This window comes from Ictalurus furcatus, chromosome 9 (genome assembly GCF_023375685.1).
Source record: "Ictalurus furcatus strain D&B chromosome 9, Billie_1.0, whole genome shotgun sequence".
NCBI classification, from domain to species: domain Eukaryota; kingdom Metazoa; phylum Chordata; class Actinopteri; order Siluriformes; family Ictaluridae; genus Ictalurus; species Ictalurus furcatus.
In genome coordinates, this window is record NC_071263.1 from 24,684,768 (window position 1) to 24,700,491 (window position 15,724).

The window sequence follows — 15,724 nt, forward strand, 5'->3', positions numbered from 1 at the left end:
TGACTAGGAATAGCTTCTGACAATACAAGTAATATAACTGCATGTGGATTTATGTTTTGTTCTGTTATTTTATTTATTAATTTTTTAATCAAAAAGTGTACTATTTTAGGTGCTTCTCCATCTTTCTATGTTCTATGCTCAATGATTATTTCCAAGTTGTAAACACTACAAAGTCCTTTTTAAAGTGGACCAACATATTGCTGAAAAGTTCATGTGCATAAGAGTCATAAGAGTAAGACAGTATGCATGAGATATATTTTATTTAAGCAAGAACAGTATTACTAATTTCAAGGTTTTTCTTATACTTAACCTATCATGCCATTACATGCCATAGTCTACATGTCAAAGAATATTCAAGGAATCATGAGATTATTTAGAAAGGAATCAAAAAGGAAAAGTGATCACAAAAATAACATATTTCTGTATTATGAATTCTTTGTATTAATATTTTGAGATAGTGGATTTTGGATTTCCGTGAGCTATAAGCCGTAATCATCAAGATTAAAACAAAAAAAGCCTTGAAATATTTCACTTTATGTGTAATGAATCTAGAATATAAGAAAGTTCAACTTTTTAAAATTAAATTACGGAAAAATATTAACTTTCTCACGATATTACATTTTTTTTTAGATGCACCTGTACATGTATCATGTGTTTATAATCAACTCATGTAGTTGCTGCAGCCATGGAGCCATGGAGTATTACAGCCACCTGTAGAAAAGCATCAATTATTAATATTATTGCAGATTTCAAGTTGAAGAGAAAGACTTGTTAAAGTAGTAGTATAGTTTGTTTTCAAAACCTAGAAGTTAATGTCAGTTTCATTACTCAAAATAATGCTTTATAGCCATATCATCAGTGGTGTTTACTGTACACACCTTTAAACCAGAGGGAAAATGGCGTTTGTGGCAATGCCACACTGGTTAAACTCGTTCCTTGCCATCTTGATATAGCCATTTTCACCCCATTGAAGACCCCAGCTGTGTATATATTTATTTAAAAAAAAAAAAGTCAGTGAGGGATATATATATATATATATATATATATATATATATATATATATATATATATATATATATAACTTTTACAATATGCTTATCATTTAAAGCTAATTAAGTACATGTAAGTAGTAACTGGAATCCTGTTGTTTTACCTGTTCTTGACCAGCCAGTAGTCTTTTTCATAAAACATGAAAACCATTTCTGTGCCATAACCAACAGCCAGGACAGCATGGTTCAGGTTAGTGCTGCTACACTTTGCCTCATAGTAGATACCTTTATACTTGATACTTGTTTTCTGCTTGTTCTCAAAGCGCAGCAGTGAACAGGCTGCTTTCCTGCACCATACTATTTTTTATTAAAGAACCACTTTATCCCTGTCTGGGTATATGCCTGCTTACATGAACTAGCCATAAATTTAACCATAAATATAAATATTCTTGCATGTATACCCCAAACTATTGAAGAGGAATGAATTAAAATAATTTGAAAAATTGTTCATTAAGAAAACATTTAAACATTTTGATTGCATACGTTTTTGCATACTCCCAATGCTGTCAAACCCCACTGCTTGATTATTTTTGGAAAACTCTCCGGTTATAGAATCAATTTCTTTTCTTGCTGATAAATAATACACATCATTAACATTTTGTCAATAGCTGATTTTAGTGATCTATTTCGCCCCCTGGTGGAACAGCAGAGACCAGCTCTTTAGCCTCAAATCTTTTAATTCTATTGGAGTCAACAAGATAATTTCTAGTACAGATTCCAAAATAAATTTGGTGGGCCAGAGGAGAACCTACTGTATGTTATTTATATATTCACACCACTGTTGTATATGTGTACACATATATACTGAAAATAGTGTGTGTGTGATTAAATTTATCCATCTCACCATGTCTGCAAAGTAGTTCATGCCGAGTCTGTAGCACTTAATGCCCTCATCAGCCAGCATGTTGTGTGCCAGGACCAGCTTACGATTTTCTAGCCAAGTCATCTTACGCTGAGACTCCTCCTCCACAGACTTATAGATCTTACCTAGTTTAAAAAAAAAAAAAGAAAAAAAAAGATAATAACCATTTTTACCGGTAGCCAAAAAATGGCATTTTTGTCTGTTTTGGGGGTACCTGTGTTCAGCATTGATTTGTTTTGTGATCTCACACACCACAGCAGTGGTTAATGGCTCATATGAAAATAGACACTTAAGACTTTAAGAATTAGCAGTTATTTCAAGTATTTCTTCTTTGACCTAGCCTACCTGGGGCAATATATTCCGAATTTTAAAAAAAAATTATTTAAAAAAAATATATTTACTTTTAACACAAATGTTATATCTTCACAGCAAATGTTGATATCAACCCCATTCCTGGTCTCAAAGATGCCCCAAGTACTTGTCCATGAACACCCAAAATATGAGGAAGTTATCTCTAACCACTAAAATTGTGTGTAAGGTTATCCAAACACAGGTAAAAACCTCTCCAAAATGGCACAAAACCTCTCCAAATGGCACCAAACGTCTCTAAATGACATAAAACCTCTCTAAATGGCACAAAGCTTATGAAAATGGCACAAAGCCTTTAAATATTGCAGACTTCTAGAAATAGCAAACTGTTTTTTTAAAGGCACAAAATAACCTCTCCAAATGGCACCAAATGTCTCCAAATGGCACCAAACCTCTCCAAATGGATTTCATTTTCAAAAATGAAAACAAATGGCAGTAGCATGAACTCTGTTACACAATGTGCAATTTCACACACACAAAAAAGTCTGAAACATACTTATAAAATATAATGTTTATTAAAAATAGTGCCAGAGCCCCAGGCGAAGGAGCACTTGCTCTCCGAATGGTTCAAATGATAGACACACGAGTGACCCCTCTCCTCTGACTTCTCTGTGGGGGGGTGGGGGGGGCAGTAGAAAACTAGCGATCAGAAAAAAAATGCCAAACATGCAAAAACCTGCTGTATAAAGTTTTGCAGGAAGACCGTTAGAGCGGAGAAGCCATTTCCTGATAGTGTCTCTGCACGGCCCTGTAGCGCTGTGCTGATTGGCCTGTACCCGCTGACAAACCACCCAAGACGCACGCGTAAAAGTTTGGTTGTGCTGATTACGCGCTTGATTTTCTCAGCCTCTGCGTGGTCAATCATGTCGAGTTTGGGCTTGTTTGAAAGCTAGAAGTATCTACAATTGGTCCAAGTGGGTCAATCAAGTTAGACTGCCCGATTATAATTTAGGAGGTGGAATGTTCAGCATAGCCAAAACAGATTAGTTGTTTTTTTTTTTAGATGGTGTCTCAATTCAGTTTATGGCTAATTACTAAATTCCAGAGGGGTGGAATACCAAAACACTTAATGCATTTTGAAGAGGACATTTGTGACTAAATATGGAACTTTGCATTTGTTTTCTTCAATAAAGCTGATAGACTTTATACCGATGGAAATGTGCATGATTTATAAAACCGCGAGCGAACTGGATTTTCGTCTATGTAGGTAATGTAAGGTAATAAACGTTTATACAAGTCCGATCTTGGGTTTAAATGGTATAATTTTATTGTGGCAGTTGTATACGGTGTTTTACTACCAAAAAAGCTTTAGTCGTGCTCTCCGATTTATCTGTGTCTCAATGTTTTCGTGGAGAGGTGTGAATTGTTTGCCCAGCAGGGAGCTCAAACTCCGCCCATTTCCCATCCTCCTGCTCACCAGAAATTAAGCACACAAACATAAAAGTGTAAACACAGAAAGCCACAAGTGTCCTGACTAATCTTGTGCCAGAACTGCGGTGATACAATAATTCATTTGTTTATACTAATTGAAAATGCCCGATAAGTAGTTTTCCATTCCGCCGGCAGAATGAACGCTAGTGTCGGGGAGAAAGGCAAAATACTGCATGATTATTTTCCTTCTTACAAAGAAGCAGATTTGTGGGTTTTATAAAACATTTTTCAAAGACATTTGATTAGAAATAAGAAGATTTCTCACCAAACTTCAGTTTCCAGGCAGTGAACTCCATGTCTTCGAGAGAGACGCTGGCTGCACTAGCCAGAGCCACAAGAGTGGTGACGATAAGCAAAACCCTCATTCTGCAAATAAGGAGAAGATCCACATTTCTGTGTTTTGTGAAAATTTTGTTTTCTTAATTCCATTGTGCAAAATCTTTCTACTCCCACACATTCTTACTCACATCCTTTTCCCCTTAAATACCAGAAAATACCTAATTAAAAATTTACGTCTGTTTTAACCAGAGTATTTTACTGGTTGGATAACTGAATTATAATGATTTGTTCCTTGCCAGTCTACAAAATGTATATACAGCCATATGTTGTACATACCTCATGTTACATGAATCTTGAATGCATTTACGAATGGAGACCTGCTGTTAATTTCCTGCCTCTATATACCCGCCTATATATACCATATGTGTTATGGCTTTGATCAGCTTCTTGTCAGTCTCCACCTCTTTTCTTTTTTCAATAAACACATTTTATATTGAGCATGATTGTACTTTCAGATGATGAGCAGTGAGATATAGTGAAGAGTATATATTTTTTTAACATAGGCCTACTTGCTCCAAAGACACCAAAAGTACAAAAAGTAGCTCAGACAAGAAATTCACTCAAAAAATAATATATAATAATTAAATATAATATAATAAAAAAATGCATTTAATCCAGTTTCCAACTCACATTTATATCTAATATTTTTAATTCAAATTATTTGTTATGTATTTAAGTATAATTTAAGTATATATATATATATATATATATATATATATATATATATATATATATATACATTTAACCTTTTTTTTCTATAATTGCTATATAAGTGTCAGTTGATCCATGCATCTTGTAATATATTAACCTTTAGATACTGAGTCTACTTTAATAAAACTGTGTGTGGATTTGTTATTATTATTGTTGTTGTTGTTATTATTATTATTATTATTATTATTATTACATAGTAATCTCTAACTTCCCAGCTCCTATTTTCATTGATAATTTACAAAACATTAAAAGTACTACAAATAAATTGGAAAATTAAATTAAAAGACATCCATGTGCAAAACAACACAAAATAAGACAGAACGACTAAGATTTATTTTATTTAAGTGAAAACAGTATTGCTAAAGTTAAGTTTAGCATGTCAGACCATTGAATGCCATATAATGCAAAGAATGCTTAACAAATAATCAGCTTATTTAGAAAGAAAGTGAAAATAAAAAGTGATCACAAAAAGGAAAACTGAATGAAAAATGCCAAACTCAATAGACATCAATACAGTTCCACTACCAGAAATGTCAGATTATTTTATCTTTCTGCAAAAATATATTAGCACCTTTAATTCTTTTTTTTTTTTTTTTTTTTTTTAGCTCAGAAAGGTAATTGAAAGACTTTTCTGTTTTTTTTTCTACTGTGTATCGTAACAGCATGGCGACTGTATGTATATGCATGCAAATCAAGTCGTGTAGTTGCTGCAGATTGAGTTAGCCAGATAGATGTTAGATGGAGTTTTTTTTTTTTTTTACCCACCTGTAGAAAAACATCAATAAGTAATAATATTGCAGTTTTATAGAGAATGACTTTTTAAGCTAGTAGATATGAATACTAAGAATAAATTGATATTATGTGTATATAATAAGCAGTTAATGTCAGTATTCATCACTTAAAATAATAAAGAGCCTTATAATAATAATAATAATAATAATAATAATAATAATAATAATAATAATAGCTGTCACATTATTAACTTTTATTGTACACACCTTTAAACCAGAGGATAGATGGCCATACTGGCAATACCACACTGATTATTCTTGTTCCTTGACATCTTGATATAGCCTTTGTCACCCCAGTCAAGACCCCAGCTGTTAAATAAATAAAAAGGAACATTAATCAATCAATTAACTAATTAATTAATTTTACAACATGTAATAAGTGAGGAATTTAGTGGTTAATGTGGACCACTGCTTTTAACTAACTTGAGTGTATCTTTTTAAAGCTAATTTAAAGCTAATGTAGTTGTTGTGAATAGTAATTGGAATACTGTCAAATATTTTTAATATTACCAACATTCTATCTTTAAATACATTTTAGATACTACAAAAATAAAAACACAATGTTGTTGTTGTTGTCGTTGTTTTACCTGTTCTTGACCAACCAGTAGTCTTTTCCATTTTCTGTGCCATAACCAACAACCAGGACATAAAGATTCATCTCAGTGCTGCTACAGTCGGGGTTATCGTGGATACCTTTAATGAATCAAGTAATGCTCAATTGTCCCCACATTATACAATCAATTATTAACAGCGTTACTCAGTAAATGAGTTGACCAAAGATTATGTCAAATGAAAGTAAACCACTAAAAAACATTATTCAGATTATTTTGGTAGATTTAGCAAGTAGTGATCGGTAACACAGGATTTCTTTATGATTTTCAATGTGAGACGCACCAGATTCATAGTGCTGGAAAGATTTGGTTGCATCTATGGCGACAGAAATGGGTCCGATGGTGGCCACAGCTTCCTGTAGAGCTTTCTCATCTCCACTCATTATAATCACATAGCCAGTGCAGTTAGCTGCCACAGTGGCTGGATTAAATCTGCAAACCCTGCCCTACAGAGAGAGAGAGAGAGAGGATAGGACAGGCTAGAGTACATTGTACTGCATATTACTGCATATTGTAAGACTATATGCTAGCTGGTTAAATAAAATAACTACCCAACAAGACATCTTTCATCAATAGGCAAGCAGTTAAAAAATTTTTTTATATGCCCAACAAAACTAGTTGTCCCTGTTCATCTGACTAATGTGGTTTCAGGTTCTACTCACGGGCCCCACATAAGGGTAGGATGCCTCGGTGTCAATTCCATTGTTGTTTTTAATATATTCAAAGGAATTGACCACAGATCCAAAGCACTTAATTTCCCCATATGGCCAGATGCAATCGATTAACTGCTGTTCACTCAGTGGCATAAGGTTCTTCGTCTTCCCAAATATCTGGCCTTCTAGTGACCCTGTCTAAGAGAGGATAGATGATGAAGGAATAGATAGAGAACAGAGGGAAAGAGAGAAACAGAGAGAGGTCTATTCACACCAGGACATGTAGTGTTGTCACTTGTTACATGTAGCAGTGATTGGTGGAGGATTGGAGTAAAGAAGCCATGTTGCAGTAACCATGTGTCAACCCTTCCCTTACCGCACTAAAGGCCCAGCTACAGTTACCAGCCTTAACATCAGTCACATAGCCCTTTTTCCTCCAGTCCACAGTATCTGGCAGAACAGCTCCTGATTGTCGGCGGAATGTAGCTGCACTGTGTTTCTTAGTCCTGTTGAAGGATCCCAGGTAGCCCTTAAACACAGCATCTCTGTACTCCTGGTTATCCTGTCAGAGATGGAGATGCAGTGAAATGTTTTTATTCTGGAGTGAAATGTATTTAATCTTCTTCAGTAGCCACATGATCCTTGTCAAGGTGTATATACCCCCTTATGTAGACTATCCATTAATTTAGCTATAAATATTAAATATTTTACAACGGTGCTTGAAAGTTTTGGAATCCTCTAGAATTTTCTGTATTTCTGCATACATATGACCTAAAATATCATCAGATTTTCACACAAGTCTTAAAAGTAGACAAAGAGAATCCAAGTAAACCAATGATACAAAAATAGTATACTTGGTCATTTTTATTAATATATGTATATATTACATGAACATAGGGTCAATTTCTTGCTTGCTAATGAAGAATTACAGATCATTAACTCATTTTGTCAGCATCTGAGTTTATTGCTCTATTTTTCCCCCTAGTGGAGACCCCTAGCGCTCTATTTTGCCCACTAGTGCAATTCTTTACATTCGATTAAGGTCAAAAGATGAGTTTAATTTCAAATATCGATTCTACAAATATTTAGTGGGCCTTATAAGAAACTTTATCAAGATGGTTCTGGCCCATTGGCATATATTTGACACCCTTGGTGTATACATATTCACAAAATACATGTCAAGGTATATATATATATATATATATATATATATATATATATATATATATATATATATATATATATATACAGTTGGATCTTAAAGTCTGAGCTCCAAAAGTATTGTGAAAATGCTTCTGTTTGGCATTCTTTTTCAATTTAACATGGTTTTCATTACAAATGATATTTATCACCAACAACTTAAGTGAAAAATAGAATCTTAGAAATATTTACATGAATTTCAGGATTTCTTAGTATTTGGTATGTCCCCTTTTTGCTTTAATGACAGTGTGCACTTGAGCTGACACAGACTGAGACAACCTGATTTATCCATTTTAGATCAAATCACAATCATCCATGTGTGAATTTTCAAAGTTCTAAAACTTTTGGTTTATTTCCAGTTTTCTGCTTTTTTTTTAAATCCCAGATTTCCAGTGTGATCCAACTGTGTCTGTACATGTTTTTCCTTCTCACCATGTCTGTAAAGTAGTTCATGCCGAGTCTGTAGCTCTTAATGCCCCGGTCAGCCAGCATGTTGTGTACCAGGACCAGTTTGCGATTTTCCAACCAAGTCATCTTACGCTGAGACTCCTCCTCCACAGACTTATAGATCTTACCTAAGAGGGGAAAAAAACAGGAAACTTCTTTTTTCTCTTAATCGGGTTCATTGTGTAAATGTGAGATAGACAAACAAGCAGAGTTTTGGGTTTGCAAAGCATGTTTAACAGTTTAATTAGACGTAAGATTTCTCACCAAACTTCAATTTCCAGGCATGAAACTCCAGGTCTTCCAGAGAGACGCTGACTGCACTGGCCAGAGCCACAAGAGTGGTGACAATAAGCAAAAGCCTCATTCTGCAAAAAGTGAGAAGATTCACATTTCTTTTTTTGTGTGTAAAGATTTGTTTTCTTTATTCCAGTGTAGGAAATGTTTTCTCTGCAACAAACTCTTACATCCTGTTTACCAGGAAACGCAAAAATTAAAAAATAACTGTCTTTGTTAATCAAAGTTTATTTCTGGTTGGATAAAACTGAATTATAACTGCTGTGTGCCTCGTCAGTCGACATAATGTATATACATGTGTATGTAGTACGTACCTCATTCAGTGTGTTTCTTGAATGTTGAGTTCATCTCCAGATGCAGACCTGTTGTGGATTTCCTGTCTCTGTATGCCACTGCGTTATGGCTTTGATCTGCTTCTTGTCAGTCTCCACCTCTTTGAGCATACTCCTTGGCATCAAAGAACAAAGTAGCTGTGCAGCCCATACAAGAATTTCACTCTACATTAATCCAAAAAATCCTAATTTAATGCAATTTCCAACTCAAGTTTACTATATCTAAGGTTTTGGAGATATTTTTTAACAGATGATTTTGTTAAGTAATGTATTTAAGTCTAGTTTCCAGAAGCATTACAGAACAGTACTGGTGGTCAACTGTTTGCCCCAGATTGTGTATATGTTTTGTAATGTTGGACTTCAATATCTAACATTATTGACCTTTACATTTTAATGGACAGGCTTGAGTACATAGTCAATTTTGACAGACAAGTTTAGCCCAGTTTAGAGATTACTTGATATACTGTTGCCAATATGTTAGCATCAATAGATTTTTTTTAAAGCCGAAAAGACTGCAATATGGTGTCCTGCTTGGTTCTGTTCTTAGGCTCTTTATTGTCGTTCCCATTTTCCCAACAAAACATGTTGGATTTCACTTCTATGTTGATGATACTTAACTATATGGCCCGAAGTTTGTGGATACCTGACAGTCACACCCATATATCAGCCTTGTCCTAAATTTTACCACAAAGTTGGAAGCACACAATTGTGAAGGATGTCTTTGTATGCCATAACATTACAATATCACTTCACTGGAACTAAGAGGACCAAACATGTTCCAGCATGACAATGCACATGTGCACAAAGTGACATCCATGAAAACATGGTTTGCCAAAGCTGGAGTGGAAGAACTTGAATGTCCTACACAGAGCCCTGACCTATATATAATGTATTTAAGTCTTTAAGCTCTTGCAGTGTGTTTGTGCATGGTTTTACCATGTGAACAAATAACTAACTCTACAAAAAATGGTGGAACAATCTCATAATGCAACACTGTTGTTTGTTTCACACCTGCCTCCACTATCGCCATGTTTTGTATCTTACTCAAACTTTGCATTTGAAGCTTTAAAGTTTGAGGTTTTTTTTTTCTTTTTACTGGATGTCATGGATCCTGCAGCTTTTCTATGATCTTTTAACTACCAAGTTCAAAGTATGTAAAAAGCCTAAAGTTTGCACATACACTAACTTCACTTGGATACAATACATTTAAAGTTAAAAAGTCTAATGAAATCAAAAATGACTCTGATGCTTGTACTAAAGAGCTTTTGAACACACTTAGCATTAAGTCATTTACTTGTTAAGTCCATTTCCTTATTTCTGTCAAGCTGCTTTGTAACAATGTTTAGTGTTAAAAGTGCTATGTGTCACGAGAAGGTACAACAACGAGTTAGTTGTTAAATATGTTTATTGAAAATATTGCATGCACATCATTAAACTGCATAAAAACCCCACCCCCTATTTTCTCAGGCTCCAGAGATTATGTGGGTGGAGTCCCCACCAATACAGATATTATTTGATTGGCCAACATAATAAGACTGGTTCAACACAACTCCCCTCTTAGAAAAGACCATACCATTTCCACACAATAACAAATTAATACAGTGATAAAAATAATGATAATAATAATAATGCAGTGATTACTCTTTGCTTTTTTTCTTTTACCATTTAAAGATATTAAAACACAATATAATATAATGTGTAATTTTCATTTTTATACTTTCTCTCTCCTTCCCTCTTTGATTACTGATTGCATTAATGGTATTCAATCAATTAATTGGTTCCAATTTCACTTACAATACAAAAGCATATACTATCATGTAACATTTACTTTGATATACTTTTATGTCAGGTTTGTCCATGTTTTGCCATTGGTCATGTTCCATACTGAACACCTTTGTCCCTTTTGGCTTGCCATTTTCTATATATGGTCAATAATGTTTCCCAAAACCAGGTTAGTTAATCAGTCACACCTGATGTTTGTTACCGCTAGTCTTTTTTAAAGCAGACTTGTTGCCGTTTGCATTTGTGAAGTGTTACTGGTTTCTTAGTCTTGCCATATGCAAAATTAATGCAATTTTAAATGAGTTCTGAAGATATTTATATAATTCTCTAGAAACATCAAATAAGACCATTTAAAGAATCAAAACTGTGCTCATTCAGTGCTGTATAGGCTTTGTTGTTGCTGGTCTTTTAACATTACATTTACTTTAGTAGTTTAAAATGTTTTAACACATGGCATCTATGAGTAATGGTCCAATTACAGTACTCAGTTTCCTAGAGAAATTTTACTCTATTTGTACAGAAATTCCACTGTGCAATGTTTTACATGTTGAATAATCAAGTCAAATAGTTGCTGCAGATTGATTTATGCATGGAGCTGTTTTTCACACACCTATGGAAAAGCACGAATAAGTAAGATTACTGCATTGATCGCAGTAGGTAAATGTGAAAAGATTTATTAAGTTAGTAGATATTGATTCCAAAAATAGATTAATATTTATTTTTAAAGCTACCAGATAATGGCAGTTATCATCACTTAAAATAAAATTTAAAAATCCTGCAATAGCCGTCATATTGTTTACTTTTATTGTACACACCCTTAAACCAGAGGATAACTGGCTGATGTGGCAATACCACATTGGTTATTCTTGTTCCTGGACATCTTGATATAGCCTTTGTCACCCCAGTCAAGGCCCCAGCTGTAAAAAAAAAAATTAGAAAACTTTAGAGGTTAATTTGGGCCATTGCTTTTAACTTAATTGACTGTATTTTCAATTAATACATTCCTCATTTAAGTCACATGTTAGATACATTCATTGATGCATTAATTTAGAATAACAAGGTACAGTAGGTCAAAATAGAGTTTTTGGAGCTCTGCAGCTGTGCGGCAGCAAAGCTACCCATTGTGCCATAATAATAATAATAATAATAATAATAATAATAATAATAATAATGTTCATGTGAAGCTAGTTCTAATTTTTACTTTTCCTTGGAACCTGAAATTGTTAGTTTGTTGTTGCATTTACCTGTTCTTGACCAGCCAGTAGTCCTGTCCATTTTCTGTGCCATAACCAACAACCAGGACACCATGATCCAGGTCAGTGCTGCTACAGTTGGGCTCATCATAGATACCTTTAATCAACAAATTAATGGTAAATTTTCCCAACACTAAATAAATGATTATCTTTGTTAATCAATACATTAATGGACCAGCGGGGTATTCCACAAAGCAAGCTAACTCGATAAGCCAGGCTTACTGTATATCAACAAGCTTGGTTAATTCAATTTCTGTTCCCTAAACATAGCTAATTGTAAGCCTCCTTGAGTTACTATTGCAAGATATACTTTTGGACAAACTTTGAGTTAGCAGAAATAAGTTGCACGTTGAAATTAGTTGATTGAACCTGGATTGACCTGTTATGCTAAATCAAGCAAATTACCAAGGTTCCTAGAATACTGTCCAGAGATGATGCCAAATGAATGTAAACCACTAAACAATAGCACTGAGATTCAGATTGTTTTGTTAGTGTTAGTAAGTACTGGTTTGTTTACTTTTGAGACTCACCAGATTTGTAATGGCTGAAGGATGTCTGACTTGCATCTATGGTGACAGAAATGGGTCCGATGGTGGCCACGGCTTCCTGTAGAGCCTTTTCATCTTTACTTTTTATATCCGCATAGCCAGTGCAGGTGGCTCCGACAGTGGCTGGATTAAACCTACAATTATTGTCCTGTAGAGAGAGAAAGGAAAGTTTGCACCAGATATCTTCTTACTGCATATCACTGAATTTCACAAAAAGTTTGATATGCCCTTCAAACTAGTCATCCCCAACCAATTATCTGAATTAAGTAATTTCATGTTCTACACACTCTGGCCTCATAAGGGTAAGACTTCTCTGTGTCAATTCCATTGTTGTATTTAATGTATTTAAAGGCTTGATCCATCCATCCTCCACTGCAACCAAAGTTATGGAATTTCCTGGAACAGTCCACCAGCTGCTGCTCACTCAGTGACACCAGCCTCCCTGTCTTCCTAAACATCTGACCTTCAAGTGACCCTGTCTAAAAGAGGATAGATGATGGAGAAGTAGATGGGGGGGGGGACACTTGTTAAATGTAGCAGCAATTGAGGGAGAAGCAGGAGTAAAGAGTCCATTTTGCATCTCAACCCTTCATCCCCTTACCGCACTGAAGGCCCAGCAAGAACGACACGCCTTTTGGTTTTTAATGCCAGTCACGTAGCCGCTTTCCCTCCAGTCCACACTATCTGGCAGAACAGCTCCACCTGCCTGTCGGAGGAATGTAGATGCACTGTGTCTCTTGGTGCTGTTGAAGGATCGCAGGCAGCCCTTAAACACAGAGTCTCTGTATTCCTGGTTATCCTGTTAGGAATGAAGATGCCGATAAATTAGTTACTTTTTAAGTTTTTTGTTTGTTCATAAAGATCATCAGTGAATTGGTTTGTGCTAAATAAAATTTCATTCATTCATCCATCTGCAGTAACCACTTAATCCTGGTCAGGGTTGCATTGAATATCCAGGCTTCCCCAAGAAGGCTCAAAGCAGCAATTGCTGCCAAACATGCTGAAAAAAGAATCTGAATACTTATCTAAATGAGAGATTTCAGTCTGACTACTTTCTGAACCCACAGTACATGTTTTCTTTCTCACCAGGTCTGAAAAGTAGTTCATGCCGAGTCTGTAGCTCTTAATGCCCTGGTCAGCCAGCATGTTATGTACCAGGACCATCTTGCGATTTTCCAGCCAGATCATCTTACGCTGAGACTCTTCCTCTACAGACTTATAGATCTTACCTGAAAAAAATAAATACTGAACCTAACAAAGGAAAACACTGCATGACTTCTTAATAACATTCTTATAAGCATTGTATAGTTGTGGGACATACAGAGTTTCAGTTTTACAAAATGTGCTTGACTGTTTGATTAAACATAAGATTTCTCACCAAACTTCAATTTCCAGGCACTGAACTCCAGGTCTTCCAGAGAGATGCTGGCTGCACTGGCCAGTGCCACAAAAGAGATGATGGCAAGAAAAACACTCATTCTGCAAAACGAAATGAGAAGATCAATATTTCTGTTTGTGTAAAGATTTGCTTTCTTTATTACAGTGTAAAAACTCTCATTTCCCCACTCCATTCTTACCAAGAAATACAAAATTAAAATACCCGTATATTTTAACCAGAGTATTTATTGTTGGTTAAACAATCAGCCACTCTACATAATAAACATATAGTCAGGTGTAAGTGGTACGTACCTCAGATACTGAATTCTTCCCTACATGGAGAGCTGGCACAGGTTCCTTGAATTTATATACCACGGAGTTACAGATCTGCTGCTTGTCATGCACATGATCACAAATAACAAATAAATTCTCATTTTTTAAGTAATTGCTTCATATGAGATGATTCTACACTCATGTGAATATGAGCCTTAGTGATCATTCTTTAGTTCCTCATGTATCACCTGACAAGGGTGAAGAGCAGGGGGACAATATTTCAGAGGTCAGGCTTAGTCCAAAAAAACGGCATATTAGAAAGTCTAAATGAATGCATATTTAAAAACGTGAAAATTGTATGATATATGCAGTAGCTCGATAAAACCACTATATAGTGGTGCTTGAAAGTTTGTGAACCCTTTAGCATTTTTGATATTTCTTCATAAATATGACCTAAAACATCATCAGATTTTTTCACAAGTCCTAAAGGTAGACAAAGAGAACCCAATTAAACAAATGAGACAAAAATATTATTATAATATAAAATATTATTATTATAAATATTATATATAAAATATTATTATTATACTTGGTCATTTATTTATTGAGAGAAATGATCCAATATTTCATATCTGTGAGGGGCAAAAGTAGGTGAAACTCTAGGATTAGCAGTTCATTTGAAGGTGAAATTAGAGGCAGGTGTTTTCAATCAATAGGATGACATTAAGGTGTGAGAGAGTAGCCTGTTTTATTTAAAAACAGGAATCTGTCAAAGTCTGATTTTTACAACTCACATTCGTGGAAGTGTATGATAGCACGAACAAAGGAGGTTTCTGAGGACCTCAGAAAAAGAGGTGTTGATCAGGCTGGAAAAGGCTATAAAACCATATTTTTTATATACATGCCCACTTTGTCCATATTCTGCCTTTGGTCATGTCTGTACTTGACACTTTTGTCCCTTTAGGCTTGCCATTTTCATTACATAATCAATGTTTTCTGTAACCATTTATTAATCATAGCTGATGTTTGCTAACTCCTCTAGTGTTTTTTAAAGCGCATTTGTTTCTCATGTACATGTGATGTGTGCATCTTTCATCACTTGCTGCAATGACTAACATTAAGCACTATTTTTAAACATGAAGTTCTGCATACATTTAAATGATTCTGTACCAGATATCGGTATAGTTATGCATATCCTGATTACATATTAGGAGGCTTCTGTATGTTGAACTGACTGCATGTCTACAAAAATCAAATGAGATTAGCTAAAGCATCAAAACATAGCTCATTCAATAATGCTTTTTTTGTTTGTTTCTTTCTTTCTTTCTTTCTTTGGCAACATCGCATTTACATTACGGAGAGCAACTGTTTCAACACATGCGTTCTGTGAATAATGGCCCAA

At 34.8% G+C, this 15,724-nt stretch overlaps 1 protein-coding gene across 1 annotated transcript; it reads right to left on the reverse strand.

Annotated features, from left to right (window-relative positions):
* Nucleotides 1–1,254: 1,254 nt before the first annotated feature.
* On the reverse strand, nt 1,255–14,244 carry LOC128612595 (uncharacterized). The gene is made up of 16 exons (XM_053632898.1): nt 14,051–14,244; nt 13,759–13,901; nt 13,274–13,471; nt 12,960–13,151; nt 12,655–12,820; nt 12,116–12,221; nt 11,724–11,788; nt 9,203–9,227; nt 8,728–8,882; nt 8,449–8,591; nt 7,193–7,378; nt 6,826–7,014; nt 6,447–6,609; nt 6,140–6,245; nt 5,765–5,861; nt 1,255–2,199 (listed from the first exon to the last, which is right to left on the reverse strand). The coding sequence occupies exons 1-16, from the start codon at nt 14,241–14,243 to the stop codon at nt 1,798–1,800; spliced, it is 2,529 nt and encodes an 842-aa protein (XP_053488873.1). The 5' UTR covers nt 14,244; the 3' UTR covers nt 1,255–1,797.
* Nucleotides 14,245–15,724: the final 1,480 nt, after the last annotated feature.

Coding starts and splice junctions, on each gene's coding strand:
- LOC128612595 (XM_053632898.1), bottom strand. CDS start 14,243: ATGGAGTGGGGAAATGAGAGTTTTTACACTGTAATAAAGAAAGCAAAT. Junction 8,883..9,202: donor TTGTTCTTTGATGCCAAGGA/GTATGCTCAAAG, acceptor ACTGGAATAAAG/AAAACAAATCTTTACACACA. Junction 7,379..8,448: donor TGAACTACTTTACAGACATG/GTGAGAAGGAAA, acceptor CATCTCTGACAG/GATAACCAGGAGTACAGAGA.